The sequence below is a fragment of the Pezoporus flaviventris genome, unplaced genomic scaffold (genome assembly GCF_033815535.1).
Source record: "Pezoporus flaviventris isolate CSIRO_AGI_PZ_B2104156 unplaced genomic scaffold, CSIRO_AGI_Pfla_v1 ptg000047l, whole genome shotgun sequence".
In the NCBI taxonomy this organism is placed as follows: Eukaryota; Metazoa; Chordata; class Aves; order Psittaciformes; family Psittacidae; genus Pezoporus; species Pezoporus flaviventris.
The window spans coordinates 16,111,330-16,132,059 of record NW_026892595.1 but is presented as its reverse complement, the minus strand read 5'-3'; the positions used below and the strand labels follow the sequence as shown (position 1 = coordinate 16,132,059).

The following is a 20,730-nucleotide window of genomic DNA, read 5'->3' as shown; positions in this document are numbered from 1 at the left end:
TTTCTAAGAAGTACTTCTGACAGTAGTGATTCTTGGAAGCTTGATGTAAGTGTGTGTGAAAGTAACAGTGTGACGATACAAACAACATTAATTTTGTAAATAACACGGCTGTGTATAAAATGGACACAAATGAAGTGAAATAGCTGAATCTTGTCCCCCTTTGCGCTGACTCACACAGGATTGTTATATGGCGTTTGGGTCAAGAGTGGCCAAGATGAATGGTCGTGAGCTCTGGCTCACAGTAACTTTGAATGAAATCTAAAACCAAACCTCTCGTGGAAGTTTTCTGTGCTCAGTTCTGTCAATTCTGAAAAACTTCTGTAACTAAATTTGTAATAAACTAACTTTCTGTCTCATGAGGTCATTCATGCAGAGAGCCTCCCCCCGTATCAGTTCTCACAGCAGCAACAGCTTTGCCCATCTTTCCTCTTCTAAGCTCAAGTGTAACTGTTGTAAAACCTTGTGTTTGTACCCATCACAGCAACTGAGGGAGTGCAGGATATTCCCTTTCTGTTCTGTCAGGTGTGACCAGGTCTTCAGAAACAAGGGCTTGTAGCTGTCCCCTCCTCTCATGAGCAGCAGTAGTTTGGAAGCTGTGAAAAGTAAAGCTGGAGGAGGAGCGCAGGTAGGAGCAAGCTTTGCGGGGGGAGCAAGGGAGTGGTTTTTGAACACGGTTAGAAGCATGAGGTTGTCTTTATTTCAGTACTTTGACAAAATACCCATAAAATTCAAAACTTCTACCATTACAAAAATAGGTCTCTACAAGTGATATTCTGTCTGCGCTGCCGGTAGCAAATAGTACGAGAATCAGGTAACTTCAGTAGCCTTGCCAGAAAAAGTGCAAGTAAACTTTGCTGAATGTAGCTCCATTTCATTAATACATGTTTTGTCTTTGCACCCTTTTGATAAATACGCACTTCATAAGTTAATCACTTAAATTAGCATTCCACAAATATACATGTAATTTAAGGGGGGAGAGGGGGCTGGGTTGTTCCGGGGTGGTTTTTTGTTTGGTTTTGGGGTGTTTTTTGCATGAACACAAAGTGCCTATATACATAAATCCCAGTCTGTGGGGTGTGCCAGGATGGACCTGTAATATAATTGTACAGCTGTATTCATCTTGGTCCCAAAATATACACATGATAAAAAGCAGGGAAAGAGCATGGATTTATGGAAGGCAATCCATGAACATCATCACTGCCAGTGCCGGAGCTGGTGGAACTGAGGTATTATCTTCTCATACCCACATGCAGCTGAGTGTAGGAAGTCGAACCTGTAAGATGGAGACAGATTTTCATCAAGGTTGCCTGGAATAAGTACACAAGGACTCACCAATGATACGTTGCTCAGCTGAACAAGCATGAAAGATAAAACTCCCTCAAATGATGGATTTTATGCTGAAGAAAGACTTTACGACAGTAACCACAAAAATCAAGTTTGATAAGTAATGCCCTATTGATCTGACAATTTTCCTGCTACATTCCTTTTGCAGCACAGGAATTACCATCATCTGTGGGACAAAACCAGCTGCAGCTTCTGTAATGAAAGCGATAGGAGAAATTCCCCCTGTACGCCCACATCCCAGTCTTTTGGGTGCAGTTAGGCACAGGTTGCCCAGAGAAGTGGCTGCCCCATCCCCGGCAGTGTTCAAGACCAGGCTGGATTGTACTTTGAGCAACCCAGTCTAGCAGAAGGTGTCCCTGCCCGTGAGCTTTAAGGTCCCTTCCAATCCAAGCCATTCTGTGATTTTTCTCCATCTAGCTTAAAGTCTTAGCAAGATACCAACTGAATGCTTGCTGCACATTTATTAGAGGTCAGCGAAAGAGGAAACGTTACTGATAAAACACACTTCTATGTCTGTCTCCCTTCAAAGAATCTTACCATTTTCTTTTGAATGAGTTTTTTACCTCGGAACTTTAATTGTTCAAAATATTCTCTTTGTTTAAGGCTGAAAATGCCTAAACACAATAGAATTCCTTCCGTATCTTGGAGAACCACTGCATCTTTTCCAACTAGAACCACGCCTGCACTACTCAGGAGTCATGGGGAGGACTGCCTGAGCCCTCACCTGACTGCACGCTGCCCAGTCGTCTTTGCAGGGCCTCCAGCCGGTGGATGTAATCTGTTAAAGCTCTCTCAGGATCATAGTTCTGCAGCTGAGAACAGGCAAAAGAGGCTGGGTTGAAGTCCGCCTGCATACTGGGAAACCTGGGGGCAGAACAACACCCATGTGTCCAAAAAGCACAGCTTCAAGTAAGACGTTAAGTATCAGCAGACGCAGCAAACTGTGGTATGCAGGGACACCGCACCAACCCTTCACTCACCCACATGGTGGCCAGCATGTCAGACCCATGTAATCTCCCTGCTGCTTACTGCCCACGCCACCGTACTGCCTCCCCCAGAGAAACCACGCTTCCCAGTGGCCTCTCCCTTCTATTGCACCTGATTTCTTGCTGCATTTCTCTGGGACAAAGACTGACCAGCAAATTCCTAGCGAGACTGCAGCAGAAGCCGTGGCAGATTCAAGTTAGCTTTTCTATTTAAAAAGCTTGCATGAACAAGGACACAGCCACCTTTACAGGATTCTGCCTCTTTGTTACCTTCTGTAAGTCAAAAGTGGCCATAACAGATTAAACCTTTTTGCCCTAATGAACTGTTATGGTTGTCACAAGCTGAAGAATGCTGAGGTGGTTTATTTAGAAATGAAACCCCACAATGGCTAAAATCTACCACCAGCTCCAAGAAGATGCTGTGAATCAGGCACAGAAGTAATTGCAAGCTCTGGCCTTGATAAGCATGATAAGTAAATGCAAAGGAAAGGACTGAGATGTTTTGCAAGAATACATAACAAATTACAAGTAAAAAAATATCTTACAGCACCAAAGATTACAAACCTTCTCAGTAAGCACTGATGCAATGATTTAGTGTTCTGATAGCTAATAATCATCTAAAATAAAACGTACTTATGTAGAAAGTTTACAGGAGATTTAGGAGACTCCATGTCTGACCTGGATCTATAGGAATGCCTTTGCTCTCCATAAAGATCCATGCCACCAGAGAATGAGTCAGGCCGCAGTTCATTACCTAGTAGAAAAAACAATGCCTTGAAAACTAAACAAAGTGACACCTTTTGCACTTCACAGAGAATCTCAAACATGAGTTTTCTGTTTGCACATCACAAAAATGGTGTTTAACAAAAGAAGACCGCTTTCAGACTGTGTCAGAGAAAACCAGAGGTGAAATCCCAGCCTCACTGATGTTACTGAAAAAATTCCCCCAGGCTGAGCAGGACAGGGTTTTAGTGCAGACCCAGATAGCCAGGAATTAATAAAAAAGCTTTTGATTCCTGTTAGGATCCTACCAAAAAGCCAACAGAAAACCAGGTTTCCCAAACTTTAAGCTATAACAGAAGAACGACAGACTTCTGCTCTTGAGGGAAAGGCCAGGGAAGGCTGGTCAATAGGCTCTATTGCCACTTGTCCATCCCTGTCCTTGGCATCTCCTTTTAGATCTGGAGATGCAGATCGCTTCTGAGAAACCAAATGACGTGGCTAAAACTGCTCTTCCAAACACGCTCCATAGGCAAAAGTGCCATAGTTTTTAAACTCCACCCACAATGGAGCAAAACAAGACTGAAGAGAAAGGAAATAGATTTGTGTCTGTGCTGAGCATGGAAACTCTCAGAAACCTGAGAAATAGGTTAATCCAAGCAATTCTAACAAACGGAAGGGGGAACAGCACCCCATTCATTTCCACATGAGGAAAACACAGGTTAAAACCCATCCCCATTAAGCAGTGGTGTGACTTGTGGTACCATTTATCAGCCATTACTGGACTATGATTTACCTGTGTTCTGGCTAAAGACATCCCTATTGACACTCAGTACACCAGAACCTGTAACTCTGTGCCATCTATGAACCAGGAACTTCATTCTGCATTTCAAATAAAGAAAATAAATTATTTCAGGCTAAATGAAATACTCTGCTGCTTGTATTCTAGAAGACAAAAGAATTTCTTGAACACCAAGCAAAATTAACAGATGCACATCTAAAACCTGAAGATGAAGTAGAAAACATTCTTATATGCATCCCTAAGAAAAACATCTTTTGTCCAAATCTGCTTTCAGCTTCACCTCTGCATTTCCAGCAATTCCAGAGGTGCTGCGTAAATCCCACTGGATAGCAAATGGCTGGAGCACCTAAGCAACAGGGCATCAGCATTTCAAAATCTTACTAAATACACTTTTTGCCCTGTTGCATCCCCAAAATTGTAACTGCTGAAAGCTATGAGTAAAAAAGATAGGATCTTGAATTTATACTACACATAAAGCTCTGATCAGTAGCAAGCACAAGTGCTTGGGGATTCAAACTTGTGCAGAGGGATTGCTAGCAACATGGCAGTACCACGCGTTAGTAACATTCACTTGATCTTCATCTATTTCTACTCATCATCAGCCTGAGACGTAGAGTCTTGTGATTTTGAGGAACCACCCAGATGGATAAAATCAGTTCATAAACCTGTATCATACTTCTGTGTAAGAATTTAACCTTTAAAGGAAATTATGTTGCAGAAAATACCTTTGTAAGTAAATGCATATCCTAGAATTAGAATTTTTTTCTAATATGGCTTTATCCAATTTTAATCCATTTTTGAGTATCAAATACCGAGCCCTTTTTAACTACAGTCAGGTTGCTTATTCCTATTACAGATTTTAGCTATGCTCTGCACAACTTCTACCCCACACAGCATCTACTATATTCATGACTACCAAAAGTGTATAATTTACACAGATGGAACATGGCAAGTTCTAGATTTAACTGGAGAGCCAGAACAGGATGTGTTAAACTGCACAGTGATACCTGTCTGAAATCTTAACTTCCTCCAGCTCACCTTGAAATTGCAATGGACACTCTGACTGCAGAGCGAAATCTTGTAAACCCCTTCGAATGGTGTGTGATGATTTCGAGGTCTGTGTAGGAAGGCTGCCCGCCCATCCGTGCGATGAGGGCCAGTGTGGCTTCCTCACACTCCTGGAATCCGCCTAGTAACAGCAGCAGGTACTTTTTCTGATAGATGAGAGCTTTCCGGAAGCTCTCTGCTCGCAGGTATTTGCCATAAATTCTCTACAACAAGAAAAAAAGGCCCCATCAGCTGAAAGAACAATTACAGTTCTAAGAGTTTTGACACTGCAACTGCTAAGGCATTTCCATGATTATTCATTTCTCTCTTGTCACGGAGAAGACCCTTGTTGAGTGTAGCTTCATAATTTGAGGATCACCTGAGCAGCAAGAAATAGAACACACGCTAAAAGACAACATCGGTGCTTGCAGATCATTCTTGGGGAGAGAAACTAAGAGCCAGGTATCTGAGGATGAAAATTTCAACCCTGAATTAGTATCTGTTTACTTAGAACAAGCAGAGTGAACACAATGAAGAACAGGCCCGAATCAAAATGAAAAAAACGCAGCTGTAGTTACTATGTGGGCAGCAAAGTCTTCCTACCCTTAAAACAGCGTTCTCGGAATCTGATCCCAGTTCTCTGAAGAAAGCTTCACTCCTGAGCTCTGCTCTCAGCCTGGAGAGCTCCGCATCAGCTTGTTTCAAAGACTTCTGCAGTGACAGCTTCTCTCTGTTCCAGGTTTCCTTCTCGGAGGCAACAAGAGTATCGATATTAACCCCAACATCCGATGAGTGTCTGGAAGACTGAAGACAAAATAAAGTGAATTTGAACCTTGCAGTTTGGAAAAACTCAAAACAGCGTCATTTTAGTCACTGCTTTGACGGACAGCTTATAAAAATGTACTGAGCACAGGACAAGAACAACTCATGCCCATTTACTCTGCAGAAGAAGCCAAGCCAGACAGACAGCTTTATCACTTCCACTTGGGTGACTAGGACAATGAATAATGCTTTTATGCCTGTCTATATGTTACCATATGAGCACCACTACAGACATACATAGTCTCCAGAAAGTTGTCTGTGCTGGTATCTTCTCAGTTCTTCCTCCAGTTTCATAACAGCATTCCTCAGATTGTTCTTTTCCTCGCTCAGCCTGCTGACAAAGCCTGTCAGCTCAGCATTCTGTCTCAGTAGCCTCTCAGTCAGCGAGCTGGATGGTGTCCCTGGGGGCAGCACTAGCTTCAGCTAGAAGGAAGAAAAATAAAATCAAACTTGTATTAGATTGAAGCTGCAACTTGAAAATAACTGGCTTACAGTGAAAAACTTCTGTAGATAATGACCATAACTTCTTAATGACTTTTATATAGAAAATAGGTGCACATGTAACCTATAGATTAATGTGACCTTCTCATCTATTCTTACCCCGTATATCACAGCACAGTGTTTTAACACAAGCTCAACCGTACCAACTGTACCAACTTGCAAAGCTTTTCTACTGTGTTTAAGATTTATCTAACTCAGAAGAAAAGCCTCAAAGCTTTTTTCAAGTCATGTTGAAAACACTTGCTTAATGTGAAGGTAAGGACCTAGCCAAGCAGTCAAAAAATCACATACTGCTTAATTCTTTGTCACAGATCACCTCATTTCATTTTTTACATAGGTGCACACTACTCAATCTGCAACTGCCTTTCCCTTAGTAAATAAAAGGCAGTCAAGTAAATGTGTTGCATCACCAAATACAGTAAATACTAAATGCTGGTTCTAATATTGAGAAGCATTGAGCAAAGTCTCCTCAGTTACAGAAATACTGCTGAAAGGAAGACATTTTTTTATTAAAGAAAAGCCATGATATTTGAAAGTTATAATTCAACTGGAAAAGTTTCAATTTGAAAGTTGAAAATTCACTTTTGAGGTAATTAAAATGGAAAAAAAAACCACAAATGGAAAGAGGTTTTTACACTTCAAATCACAACACCCACTGGAGCAGTGTACCATAAAGTACAGACTTAACAACTCCTTGCTGGTTTCCCCTCACATCACCCACTCTGCCACCAGTTACAACATTGCACTCTCACCTCTTCCAGATAGGACAACCCAGGCAGTTTTTGCAGCTCTGAAATAACTTCTTCGATAGCGTTCTGTATTGCGATGAAGTCTTGATCATCTGCTGCTTCAAACTGCAACCTGAACAAAAAGCAAGAGTTTCAGGAGCAGGTACAGTCTGAGACCCTGAGCCAGCCTGATGGGACTTCACACACTGTGACTTTATCAAGTCACTTCAGCATTGTGGCTGGGGACGCGGCAACGTTTCCAAGACTTCTCGGTGACCCTAAGTGCAACTGGCTCCATTTTTATAAAGACTTTGCACAGAACGGTTCCCACTAATTTGGAGAAAAGTATGTTTTCTACATGAAGCACATTTCAAAACGTGGCCCTGCTTCCCACCTCTTTGCTGAATCTGTGTGAGCAAAACCTTAGATATTTTCAAGATGTAACACATTCCCCTTTGCCCAACTGTTTCAGAATGAATAAATAATAGTAAATCACCATCACAGCAAAATAAAAACAGATTTAAACCTCCCATGGACCTGGTACCATGCTATTTTTTTTTTTGCCTTAATGAGATAGCAACCTCAGACAATAAGAATCAAAATCAACTTCACTTGACCATGAAATTCTTTCTCTGACAGAAGCAAGGGTGATGATCCATAGCAGTAATCCCTACATTTGTCCTGATACACTGAATTATTTCAGTTTTTTACTAAATTGTTTTAAAATGATCTACCTACATAACACTCAAATAAACCTTACCACTTTTCAGAGGAAAAAAAAAAAAAAAGACAATTTTGCTGTAACTCAAAAAGGACCATATTAAACATCTAATATTTAGAGCAGCATCTAATACTTAGAGCAGCATTAACAAAACCAAGTAGCTGAAGACTGGTCTGACCTGCTAGCAGCTTTCCGAGCCAACTGCTTCAGCTTTGGAAATGCATTCTGCAGCTTTTGCCTGACGTTCTGCAGAACTTCACTAGCAGCAGAGAGCTCTCCTCCTCCCGTCACTGTGGGATAGGTCGATTCATTGGTCTCGGCTCCTTCCATTTTCTGCTGGAGAACCCATTTTCTTGTTCTATCATTAGGTGTATCCCAGGTAGTCTGGAGATAAATATGTATTTATATACATATAGAATGCATGTGGTCCAGTGCTTTAAAACGGAAACATCTGATTCTGAAACACACCCAGGAACTGAAGAACAAACAGTTCTGACACAAGAAGGAGTTCAGTGTGAAACGCTATGCTACAGTTGTAGCATACCACTAAACTATTATTTGTGAATGGTATAGTGTGATGCTTCTCTTGGCTAAGATCTAGCCATCATACAGCTACAGTGTGAATCCATTCAATGGATTTGGCCAGCAGGAAGCCACCAAGATTTTTTGTTTCTTCCACCAGCAGTATCGGTACCAGTTGTGCATGGCATTTGGGCCACTGTGCCCATGTATTTTGGTGACCAATTCATAGCCAGAGGATCAGGCCTGGAAAAGCCCACTATGGTCATGGAAATCAGTCCACAGTCACAGGCAACCATACAACTGATGCTTCCACAAGTGAAGCGAAGAACTGAACATGTTCTCCTCATCTTAACTAACACTGGCCATGGAACTGTTAGCCCTTCCAAGGAAACCTGAGCGTACTGCTGTGCCTTTGGGTATCAGACCATGGTGTGGTACCAATGGAAAAAAGCAGGGTGTTGCAGATGTCCCAGGAAGTGGCAGGAGATTCATTAGCTGAAACTCTGGGCAGATCCTGGAAAGCAGATCATACTGCCTGCTGCCGAGGAGAAAAACCCAACAGCCACTGCCAACCTGATCCAAGAGAAGACTGCTCACTGACCGTGGTGTTGGCAGCTACCTCCATTCAGAAGAGCAAGGAGCACACACTGAGCATGACAGGAAGGCTGATGTTATCACAGTTATCAATACACTCAACAGCCTGCCTCTAGCTGGGGGTACTTTCTAATGCTTCAGAAGATTTAAGCCAGTAGCCAAATTAGATGAAGAGAAGAATTTCCTTCCTGGCTCCACAGACCAAAAAGCAAGGAACGATGGCAAACACATGGGCAGCAAAAAGGCAAGTCTCCTGTCAACCTTCTCCAGGACTATTAACATACCAAATACCCAGAAACACCTACATCTTATAGGGAAGTTTCTGAAGAGTTTTAAAATGAATTCAAAATTAACTGAAAACTTTCTATGAGAGAAAAAAATTTACAGGCAACAGCAGTTTCAACTTTCATTCATATAAAAATTAGTCTAAATTCCTACTTTTTTACCTTAATTTCTTCTATTTTGTTTGCTAACACATACATATTCATGCACACACTTGCTTTTTGATTACTTACTTTTCTAATTATTAAAGTTGTTGGGAGACCATTTTTAAATGTTTCAAAAATCACTTGTGGTTTATGAACTAAAGATTAAGAGAACTGACCTGGAGCACTCTTGAGCAGAAACAGCTCATTCCTGCAACTGCGTGCAGGGAATATTTTTCTCCTGTACTGAGGCACAAAGTGTGTGTGTACACTGAGGTGCACTTCTCCTGCTCACTCTCCTCCTTACATATCTCTGCAGCTTCATTCTCAGAGGATGTGTGTGAACAGTTTTAGGTAGAAAAACTGGAATGCTTTCCTTCTCCCTGGTGCCCATATTTTGTAATCTGCAGCCTATTTTACAGATTGATTAAAGGCACAGTGACACACAATGTTAATTGATCAAAAGAGTTAAAAGCTAAATTGCACAGTTCAGTATTACACATTGCTCTCACTCCTACTGTACCTCATTTGTATTGTGGCTTGGTGTCCTTTCAGCTTCCTTCCTTCCATTCTCCTGCTCTTGTTTCTGCAGTTCTTGGATTATTTCCTGCAACTTCTTTGTTTCATTCCCTAATTTAAGAACTTCTTGCTTCTTTTCTCCAAGCTGCCACTGAAGGTCTTCTACTTTGGACTCCAGTTCATGGAGTTTCTTCTGTGCTATTATGTTAGCATCTTGTTCCACCTGTAATGCTTTCCTCTGGATCTGCCTTTCCTTTTCCATTTGCTGTCTCACTTGCACAGATTCCAGTTTATATTTCTCCATCTCACTTACTAACTCCACTACACGGACATGCTTTTCATCCATTTGTTTCTGCAGCTCTTTAAGTAATTCCTCAGACGGATTAGGTGCTCCAGCTTGCCCCTTATCTTCAGCACTTTGAAGCTGAGCACACAGTTCCTTTTCCCTTTCTAGGGCACTGCTTATTTCGAGAGCTCGAACCTTCTCTGACTCAAGAAGCACCTGCAACTCAGAATTACGGCCCCGCTCGTGTGACAGCTGGGCAGCACTGAGCACTTCTTGGGATTCAATTTTCTGCTGCAGATCAGTTGACAGCTGCTTCTCTTGCTCCAAGAGTTTAGTTAGCTCTAAGTTCTTCTGCTTTTGATCTTCAAGTGAAAATTTCAAATCCTTCCATGAGAAAACAGAAGAAAAGGATTGATTAGAGCTATTTGTGTACACTTTCTGTGTTACTGCCTGCAAATTGCAAGTATGCTACCTCTACACATATTGCTTTTAACAGTTTTGCTAGCCACAATTATGTGACAATACTCAATGCTGCAGTTACATCTAATATTAAAATCTATTACAGGTGTCTGTTCTAGGACCGGATCATCTCATAAAAGGATATTTGTGATATATACTTTTTAATGAGATACAAAAAGCTGCAGTTCTGATGTTGAAGGCAACTGCTTTACTTTCTAAAACTATAGAAGTGAATTTTGGAAGTTAAGATTTCAAGATGCAAATAAATCTGTGTTAATGATTGCTTTTTTGTCTTAATACTTGCATGAGGATATATCCTCTCTTCTCCCTCACTCAAGGAAGCTACTGGTACATTTTGTCTTAAACTCCTTAGTCTGATTTTCACGAGGAGAAACATCTAACTTTTAAAGTGAAAACAAACAATGTATCTCCTTAAATAATAAATACTCTGTTCTGAGTTAAGTTGCAGTGGGGGCTAGGTGTAGCCATGTTAGCAGTGCCCTGTCCCCTTGAATATCTGATTCTATTATACAAAGTAGAATCTTTTCATCTTGGCCCTAAACTGGTAGTTGTAAAACTCCTACTGATTTAAATGAAATTTACATCGGGCCTTTTTCTTTCTTTGCCACACAGCTTCTATACATCTTTCTCCTGCTCTAGAAGATACAGTACTGCTGTTGAAGACAGGACACACGTTGGACAAAAATGTAAGCCGAGATGAAGTGTTAACCGAAAGAATAACTGTGTGCTCCCTGATCCGGACCACTTGGGATTATGGAATACCTCAAGCTCTTCTCTTCCTCTTTCTTTACTGCGTTCCATTTTAGCTTTTTCCTTTTCCAAAGCCCACTGTAGCTCTCTTGATTTTTTCTGTTCGCTGGCCATTGTATCCTTGAGAACATCTAGCTCAGCTGCCTTTTCTTTAACTTCAGTCCTAAAAGAGAAACGGACAACTCCCGGATTAGACAGTAGCTCTAATCCCCATCACGGTGACATTAGTTACTTGATATTTATTCCATCTTGTGCACTGGAAACACTGCTTGTCTAGTAGAGTAATTGCAAAAAGCTAATTTAGAAAAACAAGCCTAACTCAAAAAATAAAAATGGAGTTGAATAACTCAAAAAAATGAAAGCATGTGTGTCCATACTATCAGTACTCCATACTGATAATTCTGAGCTGCCATTTAATATTAATTGGTGGCTTAGAGGCAGCTAGTTTTAACTTAAGCCAGCCACTGGCCAAAATATGCAGGGGAAATACGTCTTGCTGCTATGTCTCACAAAGAAAATTATACTCTGAATTTTCTTCCCCCCTCCCCCCCCCCCCCAAATTTTGCATCAATTTGCAAAGGAATCTGGCTCCTTATGGACTGTAAAGGTTGTAAAGTAATCTGCAAAATAATGCCAATTTAAACTCTGTCTTGATTTGCTACCTCAGAGCTGAACAAAGGCATAAATAATAATGGCTTTATTGAGTGCTAAATATTTAGCCTGTCACCTCTGCTTCTGACAATGCCAAAACAACACTTAGAAGATATGAAATTTTATATGGAAGTACTTGCACAGTCATCTTAACTCTGCAATTCTTTTCTCTATATTCAGTTTCAGAAGCAGAAAAACTTTTAGTAAGTATGGTATACTTGTTAGTTTGTATACGGTAGTATAATGTGTCAAAAATTGATACTAATAAATCACTAGATCAAACTGTGAATTGTATCTTCCTAATGAACAGAATGACATTTTTTGACAAATGGAACAGAAGCCTGTTCTTTGTCAGATATGTTTTACAGAAAAACTGAGAAGTTTTTTACATTCATTTTATGCACATGTAATTTACATTACATGACATCAACTTCCTTAATAAAGCCAATATTATGATTTGAGACAACATGGAAAAGATCATCTTCACTGTTAACACAAAGTTTGGCACTGAAAGCTGAACCTGATGGTTTCTAGGTCCTTGAAGTGCTTGTGCTGTGCTTTAAGGGTTGCTTCAAGTTCTAGTTTGGCTTGTGCGAGTTCATTCTTCAGCTCAGCACCCATCATTCTCTCCGAATTCAGCTGTTCCTGAAGCTCAGCTGCTCTGTCCTTCATACTCCGGAGCTCCACTTGCATCTCCAGTATTTGTGACTGCTTCTGCTGCATATTATACTCCAGCATTTCTAATGAGAGCACCATTAATATGGAAATTACTTAGCAAGCAAACAACACTCTTTGGGTAGTTTTCCCTAGCACAGAGAATGACCACAAGGCTATCACTAAGAGTGGTATTTTTAAACAGTATATTCTTTCAATAATAATGGACTGAAAGGAAAACCACTTTATAACTTTTGTATTTTCCGAGAAGTTACTTCAATTCTTACACTTTTTTAAAAGACTATGTGCACAACCATACCGATATGTATCAGTTGGATTACGATAGATTAATAGCTGAAGTTAGGTATGTATGTATACTTGTGACCAAATTTTTTGTGACAAAACACTAACTGAGCATTTACTTGACTGGAAGTATACCTGTTCTCTGAACTTTTTGTTTTTTTTTGTTCTAATTGCTTCTCCGTTTACTCATTATGACTGACCATCCAACTTGGAGAATTTCAAAGCTGTTGAACCTAAACACTGAAGCACATACATGGAAATTAACCTTAAAATACAAGCTCAATTTTTACAGCAACTGAAATAACTTTGTATCACTTTCAATCTGATACAAGTAGTAAGAACACAGACTATTTTTGTAAAATCAGTCCAATAAGAATTAAAGATTAAAAGTATGCATACTCAGAAAGAGCATCAGAGAGCAAAGAAAGTAGTAAGTTTTCACCTACTGTGTTATGAGCACTGCCATGAAAGCATTTGGAAACAGACATTATTACCACAGAAGTCACCTTGGCTTTTTGAATCCATTTCTTGTTCTCTCTTTGGATTATTTTTCTTACTGTTCATCTGAGCATGTAAGACTTGAATCTCCATCAGCAAGCTTCTTCTGTCTGCACTCTGAAGAGAGTCCATTGCTGCTGTCTGGTTTGTAGCCTATTAGCATCAGAAATGTTTGAAAGTAAAGCTCCAGATTTTATTAGGGTATCTATGGTGTAGATATTACATTTACTTACATATTCATACTGCATATATATTCAAAACATTTTCAATTAAGTCACTATTAAGCCAATATTATAATATTGGGAAGAAATAGTTATTTTTTTATTTTAGTAATCCTACAGCAGCTTCATCATTTCCTCTCCTTACAACTTTCTCTGTATATACAAGCTACCTTTTCATTTAGACAATGCAACATAATTTTAATTAACTTAATGAAATCAAGCTCAGGACAAGTGTGTTTAATTAAAACTGATCTCTCAAGGCTGTATTTTTTTTTTAGCTTGTGCATCCAAAATTGGTTTTTTCCCCATACCCCATCAGTGTTTCTTTTTAAAGGCACCTCTTCTTCCTACAAGTCTTTGTTTTCACCCTTATACTGTCCAAACTACTAGTAATACAGATATTTTAAAGTGGATTTGTACATTCGAAATTAAAATCTAATTTAGACAAACACACTTTGACTGAAGTATGGTTTATATTACCTGCTCCTGCAGTCTGTGCTCTAACTGATTCATCAATATCACTGCATCTCTTGTGCCCAGCTCTGCAAGTTCAGTTTGAAACGCAGCAAGAAGAACATTTTGTTCTCTCACAAAAAGCTGCTGAATAGCATGCAGAAGTTCTCCTCGCCAGTCTGAGACACCTTCAGGAGATTCAGCACTTGCATAAATCTATAGTGGTATAAAAACAATTTAAACAGCAGAATTCAAAGTTTCCATCAAGAATGGTCATTATCATTTTATGTGCAGTGTGTGTTTTCAGTGGAATACTGAGCCTTCCTTACTCAGTAGCTGAATAACATTCATTCATACAAACGGATGTATTTTCTGTACACATTATCGTTTCTTCTGCATACACAAATGCTAATCTTTCATCTGTGTTTTAGATGGAAGCAATTTAGCTTTTTGTAACTGAAAGCTTAGCCCCACGTAGTTAATATTTATGTTACTGTATGACACTATCCTTTTAATTTTTATGATGTTATCAGTATGCTGCTAGGCTCCCACAGAGCTACTTGGCAGTGTGCAGATACTGTGTATGAAGAAGATTTAATTCTGAACTGATATAAAGTTAATCTTGTTAATAGCATCCAAGTTTTACTATACCAATATGCAACAACATTAAAAAATACACTTTAATGGCCATTGAAAACATGCTTTCAAAATAGAACTATTTAAAAAAGGTGGATTATACTCAAAGGCTACAAAACACAAATGCAAGCTACAATTTAAGATACATTTTATCACCAGAAAATATGGTAAGCTGTTTTACCATGTATTTTTAAAATCTTCGGCCTTACAGCAGTATATTTAGACCATTTAAGCCTGAACTGTAAATGTGCCTTACAAGGTAATCATCAATTATTTTTTATTTAGATAGAATCTTATGATATTATTTATACCTCAGCTTCTCTATGAAGTTGCATTTTTGCAATTAGGTCTTTCAAAGATGAAATGGTGCTTAGAAAAGCTTTCCTTTCTTCAAGCCAAGATTCTGGCTCTTGCTTAAGAGATGGCATCTCCCTTTCACCATACGGAAATTCAGTGAGAGACAGCACCTGGATGCCTTCATGATGGACTGCTCGCAGCAAACCCTACAGTGAATGCATGAAGAAATCAGTAATGCCAGTCCTCAGGATAGTAATAATAATCTTATTTGTTTACTTTTGTAATATAGATAATAACTCAACACCTGTTAATAACAATCTGTAAAATTGTGTAGTACATGCTCATGACATTAACACAGAGTAACTACAATAAATAGTAATTATTTCTCAAAATAATAACTGAAAACAAGTTAAACCCCCTCATATTTAACCTAACTTAACATGAAAGTTAAATCAGAAGTTTTTTTAAAATGTATTAAAATAGCCGACACTTCAAAACTTATCTAAAGGCCTCTCTTTTTTACTACTCAAGCAGCAGCTTATCTAAGCTTTTGGCAGTATCACTCTTGCTCCACAATAAAAATGATCATTTCTATTTTACCTTAATTTTTTTTGGAAGTAAATCTGTTGAAGTTTCACCTTCATCTATTCCTTCAGATATCGTGTCAGATCCCTGGGTCTGAGCAAGATACATTCCCTGACTCCAGTCTGAACTGGAGTCTAAAATAAAAGAAAAGAAAGATGAAAGCTGGATTACTGTGAAACTTTGAAGAAAAGGCATCAAACAATTATTTTTGTCTGTTGTTGTAACAGGTGGTTGCATGTCACCAGAGCTGGTTTTAAGCCTGGAGACTGCCTGTTTTGTACTGTTTCTTTTTCAGGTTCAAAGCAGTTACAGCAAAGCCAAACTAAACCAAACCAAACCAAAAAAAAACCAACCAAACAAACAAAAGAAACCCCAAACCTAAAAATCCTAGTTTATTTGTAAAAGAGAAACAACTTCTTGCACAAACACTTCTGTCAAATGAATTCCTCCTAATATGCTTAGGCTCTGCCTATGAAAGGAACCATGTAAGTTATTTTTATTGCTCTTGGAGAAGTCAGTGCTTATTATCTCCCACTGCTAGGGAGCTGTAGCTTTTAAATTCTATCAAGAGATGATGAAGCTATGCTGAAGAGGTAATGTAACATGTGAGAAGAATGTAGGAACTTCAGTGCGAATAAAAAAGTTAGCATCTGGTGCCTTGATGCAACCCATCTCCACTCTAGTAATCTTCCTTCCATAGCAAATTAAGAGACATGGCATGCTCTGCATCTTTTGCTAGCTCAGCAGGCTTCTGCTTCAATATGGGGAGTAGCTGTTTTTATTTCTTAGAACACAAACTCTCTAATGATAAACTTAGTATTAAAAAAGCATATTTAATTAATAATGCTGTTTGAAAGAATGTAACTTTTCTTACCACTGGAACCTCCATCTCTACCTTGATATGGTAGAGAACGTGTTAATCCAGAAACTGGGATCCCCTATATGTAGAAAACAGAATAATCAAATCTTTTATCACTGCACATGCACTCACAAGAAGGGAGCTGATTTTAAGGAGCAGGAAACAACATAAGCCTCTTTGTCTAGTTTCCACTGCAACCAAAGTAATCAAAATGGAGATGAGAAAGGTGGTATTCAATAGGGTGACCTACACTTGTCCACACTTCACAGAGCGGGACAGGTCCAAGGTAGTAGCATATGGAAGCAACTTAAATTGCTGAAGAAGGGGTTCATAATCTCTCCCTAGACTACAGAAACATTAGAATACTTAGAAGCTTTATAATGAACATGTGATGGTTCACACTTAATGGACTTTAAATGGGGATTTCTGTAGCAAGAGTGAAAGCACGAACCAAAGCAGTTCAATGAATATAAAATTGGATACATACCTCTTTAGCTTGTAGACTTTCTATTACTTCCTTTAAAGTATTACATTCTTCAGTCAGTACTTGCACTGCAACAAACTTCTCTCTTTTTAATGCTTCAGATTCAGAGATATGTCTTGTCTCCATGTCCATGATTTCAGCAGCATGGAGTTCTTGCATTTGATCAATTTTATCAGTAAATTCTCTTATGATCTCTGCAATCTCTTCTGAAGAACATCCACTCTGCAGATCATTTTGGATTTCTGCATTTTTAACAAGAACTGGTAAAGTTTGGATACAGCTGTTTATTTCCATAGCCTTGTCTGTCTGTGATGATGAGCTTTTTCTAACTGGAGTAGGCTCACTGTCTAACAAATCACATGCTATTTCTGCATCCTTTTTGTTTTCAGGTTTTGCCGTTTCCTTGTCTTTTCTCACATAACTTGCAAGTCTCTCTTCTGCTTGAACTAGATTCTCTTTGACTTTGCACAGGTCTTCCTGAAGGTGTATCAGACTTGCTTCTTTCACCTGTAAATATGGAGAATCTGAATTGCAGTCCTTCCAAATACTTAAAGTAAGTATCTAAAACCCAAACAGCCCTCTATACCATTAGACCTCAGTTTAGTCCTATTTTAAAGCAGCTATGACACATGGTAGCAAATACCAGCTCTCAAGAAATACAGCTCCAGATCCACTGGTGCACTGTAGTGGCCTGTAAAACTACTATGCACTTTGGCTACAAGTGAAGGTTTAGTCTACAGCACCAGTTCTGTTCCACCGACAGTAGGTACTGAGTGACTGTTTTTCTTAGTGGCATTATCAGTACAAGATCAAAAAAACTTATAGCATGCATATTTGCACAGGAAGTCCTGCATAACCATTTACTTTAAACACAATATGGAACAATCCAGTTCTTACTGCTAGCTCTTGCTGAAGTTTTTCTGCCTTTTCTCTGTAACTGTTCAGTTCTTCCTTAGCAGCAGCTGCCTCTTCTTTAAGTTGCTCTAGTTCAAGTTCATTAATAAGCACATTTTCTTTTTGACTTCCCAGGAGTTGTGCCCCTACCTACATGGCAACACAAGACATGGAAAATGGTACACAAGACATAGAAAATGGTAAAGAATCTTACAAATAATCAACTATTAACAGCATGGATCGCTTTCACGCCAACCTACAAAAGCCACGAATGAGAAAACCATAGGGGAAAACAAGTGTATGTTACTTGGATTAACATAGCCTCAAAAAAATTAAGACTTAAAGACTATTTTCCTAGATTAACTCCCACAAACTGGACAAGTATGGGAGGAAAGACTGTCTTCTTACAGGTTACTGAACTGCAAGGAGAAATTGGCTACACCACGTAGAAAGAACATGGAGGAAGGGGAACAGAGAGTATGAAATGAAATCTGATAATACTTTTAAGCCTATAAGACATTTATGACATTCACTCAATCTATACTTGGATGAAGGTCTTGGAACCTTTTCCAGTCCAGCACTGGGTTCCATGATGTCTCTGAACTCAAGAGTTTCAGCAATTAAGCCCATGTTTGGGCTATCAAGTCCAGAAAACTTTGACTGAAGCTTTTAAATTCAAAGGCAACACAACCAGTGGTGGATGGAAAACAGGACAAATGTATACTGGTAAAAACCACTGATGGGAAGTATCTTTGGAATCAAGACAGGAAAGCAAGAAAACGTAAACTAAAATCAAAACATACATAAACAAACATTGTCCCTTCTGTCCCCACAAAAAAAAAAAACAACAACAATCCGTACAGGCACAAAGTACTATCACTCACCATTCTGAACCCTCTCACATATAATCATTATCATTTTGTTTTTTATTGATCTACCATGTCGTGTAAAAGTGTAGTTCACTCCATTCTATGTCAATTCAAAGACAGAGTAACAAAGTATATGACCAAAATTTAAAATCACGCTATATTTGTGAAGGGCAAACTGCTTTTGATGCAAAATGGAAACTGATACTGGGGTTCACCTAAAAATAACATCCTTCTCTTCTCTGTAACACCAGAAGTAACACAGAAATAAAAGTCTACTCAACACAGCAGAATATTCCTATTACTAGTCTCATTAAGAAGTTTTTCAGTCAGTATAGTTCACATGAAATAACTGATTTCAGTGAAAACAAGCCAAAAGAAAATGGCATCTACCTGACATGTCTGCATTTCTTCTTGCTTAATGTATTTCTGAATCTCTCGTTTGTGCTTTTCTTGAACCTCTTCTAGTAACTGTTGAAGTTCTAAGAGTCTTTCTTCTTTCACTTTAGCTTCCTTTTGTGCAACTTCTACATTTTCTTTTTCTAGCTCCAAGGTCTGATTTACAGTTGCCAGTTGATCCTCCATCTCACTAAGCCTCTGTTTTAAGACTAAGAATTTTGATCCCATCTCATTTTCAGTTCTATCACTCAACCCTTCTGTTTGGGCATTCTTGCTTGCTTTCTCTACGTATTTTGAAGATTCCTGCATTTCCTGCATGTATTTCCTTTGCTCTTGAACTGCATTCAGCTGAACCTGACTCACAAAAGCAGCAGCAACATTTTCCACTAGTATCTTTTCTAGTTCTAATATTCTCTTTTTAAGTGTTTCTCTTTCACCTTTTCCTTGCTCTTTCAGGGCTTTTATTTCATTGTAGGACTGACACAGTTCTGAATCTTTTTCCTTAATGCATGCCTGAAGTTGCTGCAGCTGTACCTCCATCTTGCTAATAGCGACTCCTGTGTTCTCATCTGAAGACGCAAGCTGGGACTGATCTAGCAACCCTACCTTCTCACGTAAGCCTTCTTCCACCTTTTCAGTGCTCCCATCTTCTGGTTTTTCCCTATCACCTTTCATCAGTGCACACTTATATTTCTCTGTTATTCTTTCATGCTCTTTTTTTAACATACTTATTTCTTGCTTTAGCTGGTTCATTTTTAACTTGGTTTCCTCAAGCTCATTCTTTGCTCGAGACACCTCTACATTTGCGCTTTCTACTTGCTTCTCCAAAGCTTCCTTTTCTGCCAGAACTGTTTCAAGGGTGCGTTTTAGACTGTCAGCATCTTCCTGTAAAGCAGCAATGTCTGCAGGTACTGTTGGCTCAATATTTGCCAGTTCCTGCTGAAGCTTGTCGATAACATCATTCAGCTGCTCTACTTCCTCGTAATTTTTCTTCTTCACACACTCTTGATCACTTTTCAGACATTCTACCTGGGCTTCAAGCTCCCGAATATGTTCATTCTGCTCTTCAACAACCTGGGAAAAAAAAAGAAAACAAAGAAAAGAAAAGAATTTCATAATGGGCAGCTACTAAAACCTCAGATAATTTTTCTCCTGGACTTCAGCAACAGTTTAATAAACTATTGTAACATCTTGTAAAAGAAAGTGTGCTGTCTGTGAATTTCTTGATGAGATGTCTCTTGTAAAGCTTTATGAGCACCAGGACATCTTCACTAAGACCCACAAAGTAGCCAGCGATCATAATGAACTACAAACTAGGTATGAAAGCATCAAATGACGTGAAAGCATTTGTAATATTCACAGACATCTGAAACACTGAAGAAACAAAGTGGATATATTTTCTTAAGGGAATACCTGGATATCTGAAATGAACAGTGCTTCTACACTGAAAAAGGCAGAAGTAAATCTGTCAAAAATATTTAGGAAGAGATGTGATGAAATACAATGTTAAGGTACCTACAGGAGGTAGGAACTCTAAAATGGCCTTTCAGAAATACAAAGAATAAAAAAAGAAGAGGAATAGAAGAAAGATGACTAAATTAATTACTAAAATAGCCATGCTTTTTCCTTCATTTCTCAATACTTTGTTAGGTTTAGTTAGCTAAATAGAATAAGACAACTGTG

The 20,730-nt window shown here is 38.9% G+C and overlaps 1 protein-coding gene across 15 annotated transcripts in view; it reads right to left on the bottom strand.

Annotated features, from left to right (window-relative positions):
- Positions 1 to 674: 674 nt before the first annotated feature.
- The window catches only part of AKAP9 (A-kinase anchoring protein 9), a 429,434-nt gene continuing 409,378 nt past the window's right edge, over positions 675 to 20,730 (bottom strand). For 13 of the 15 annotated variants that reach the window (XM_061468443.1, XM_061468440.1, XM_061468451.1 and 10 more), the window contains 20 exons: positions 19,042 to 20,121; positions 17,786 to 17,932; positions 16,892 to 17,395; positions 16,420 to 16,483; positions 15,561 to 15,679; positions 14,975 to 15,166; positions 14,055 to 14,243; positions 13,362 to 13,506; positions 12,419 to 12,638; positions 11,260 to 11,410; positions 9,736 to 10,401; positions 7,850 to 8,055; positions 6,975 to 7,083; positions 5,959 to 6,144; positions 5,503 to 5,703; positions 4,891 to 5,123; positions 3,847 to 3,932; positions 2,964 to 3,084; positions 2,069 to 2,208; positions 675 to 1,273 (listed from right to left, as the gene is read on the bottom strand). In XM_061468443.1, coding sequence (XP_061324427.1) covers positions 1,230 to 1,273; positions 2,069 to 2,208; positions 2,964 to 3,084; positions 3,847 to 3,932; positions 4,891 to 5,123; positions 5,503 to 5,703; positions 5,959 to 6,144; positions 6,975 to 7,083; positions 7,850 to 8,055; positions 9,736 to 10,401; positions 11,260 to 11,410; positions 12,419 to 12,638; positions 13,362 to 13,506; positions 14,055 to 14,243; positions 14,975 to 15,166; positions 15,561 to 15,679; positions 16,420 to 16,483; positions 16,892 to 17,395; positions 17,786 to 17,932; positions 19,042 to 20,121 — 4,803 coding nt within the window. In that variant the 3' untranslated portion in view covers positions 675 to 1,229. The remainder of the gene's footprint in view (positions 1,274 to 2,068; positions 2,209 to 2,963; positions 3,085 to 3,846; positions 3,933 to 4,890; positions 5,124 to 5,502; positions 5,704 to 5,958; positions 6,145 to 6,974; positions 7,084 to 7,849; positions 8,056 to 9,735; positions 10,402 to 11,259; positions 11,411 to 12,418; positions 12,639 to 13,361; positions 13,507 to 14,054; positions 14,244 to 14,974; positions 15,167 to 15,560; positions 15,680 to 16,419; positions 16,484 to 16,891; positions 17,396 to 17,785; positions 17,933 to 19,041; positions 20,122 to 20,730) is intronic. The other 2 variants (XM_061468444.1, XM_061468446.1) reach the window with 2 other exon arrangements.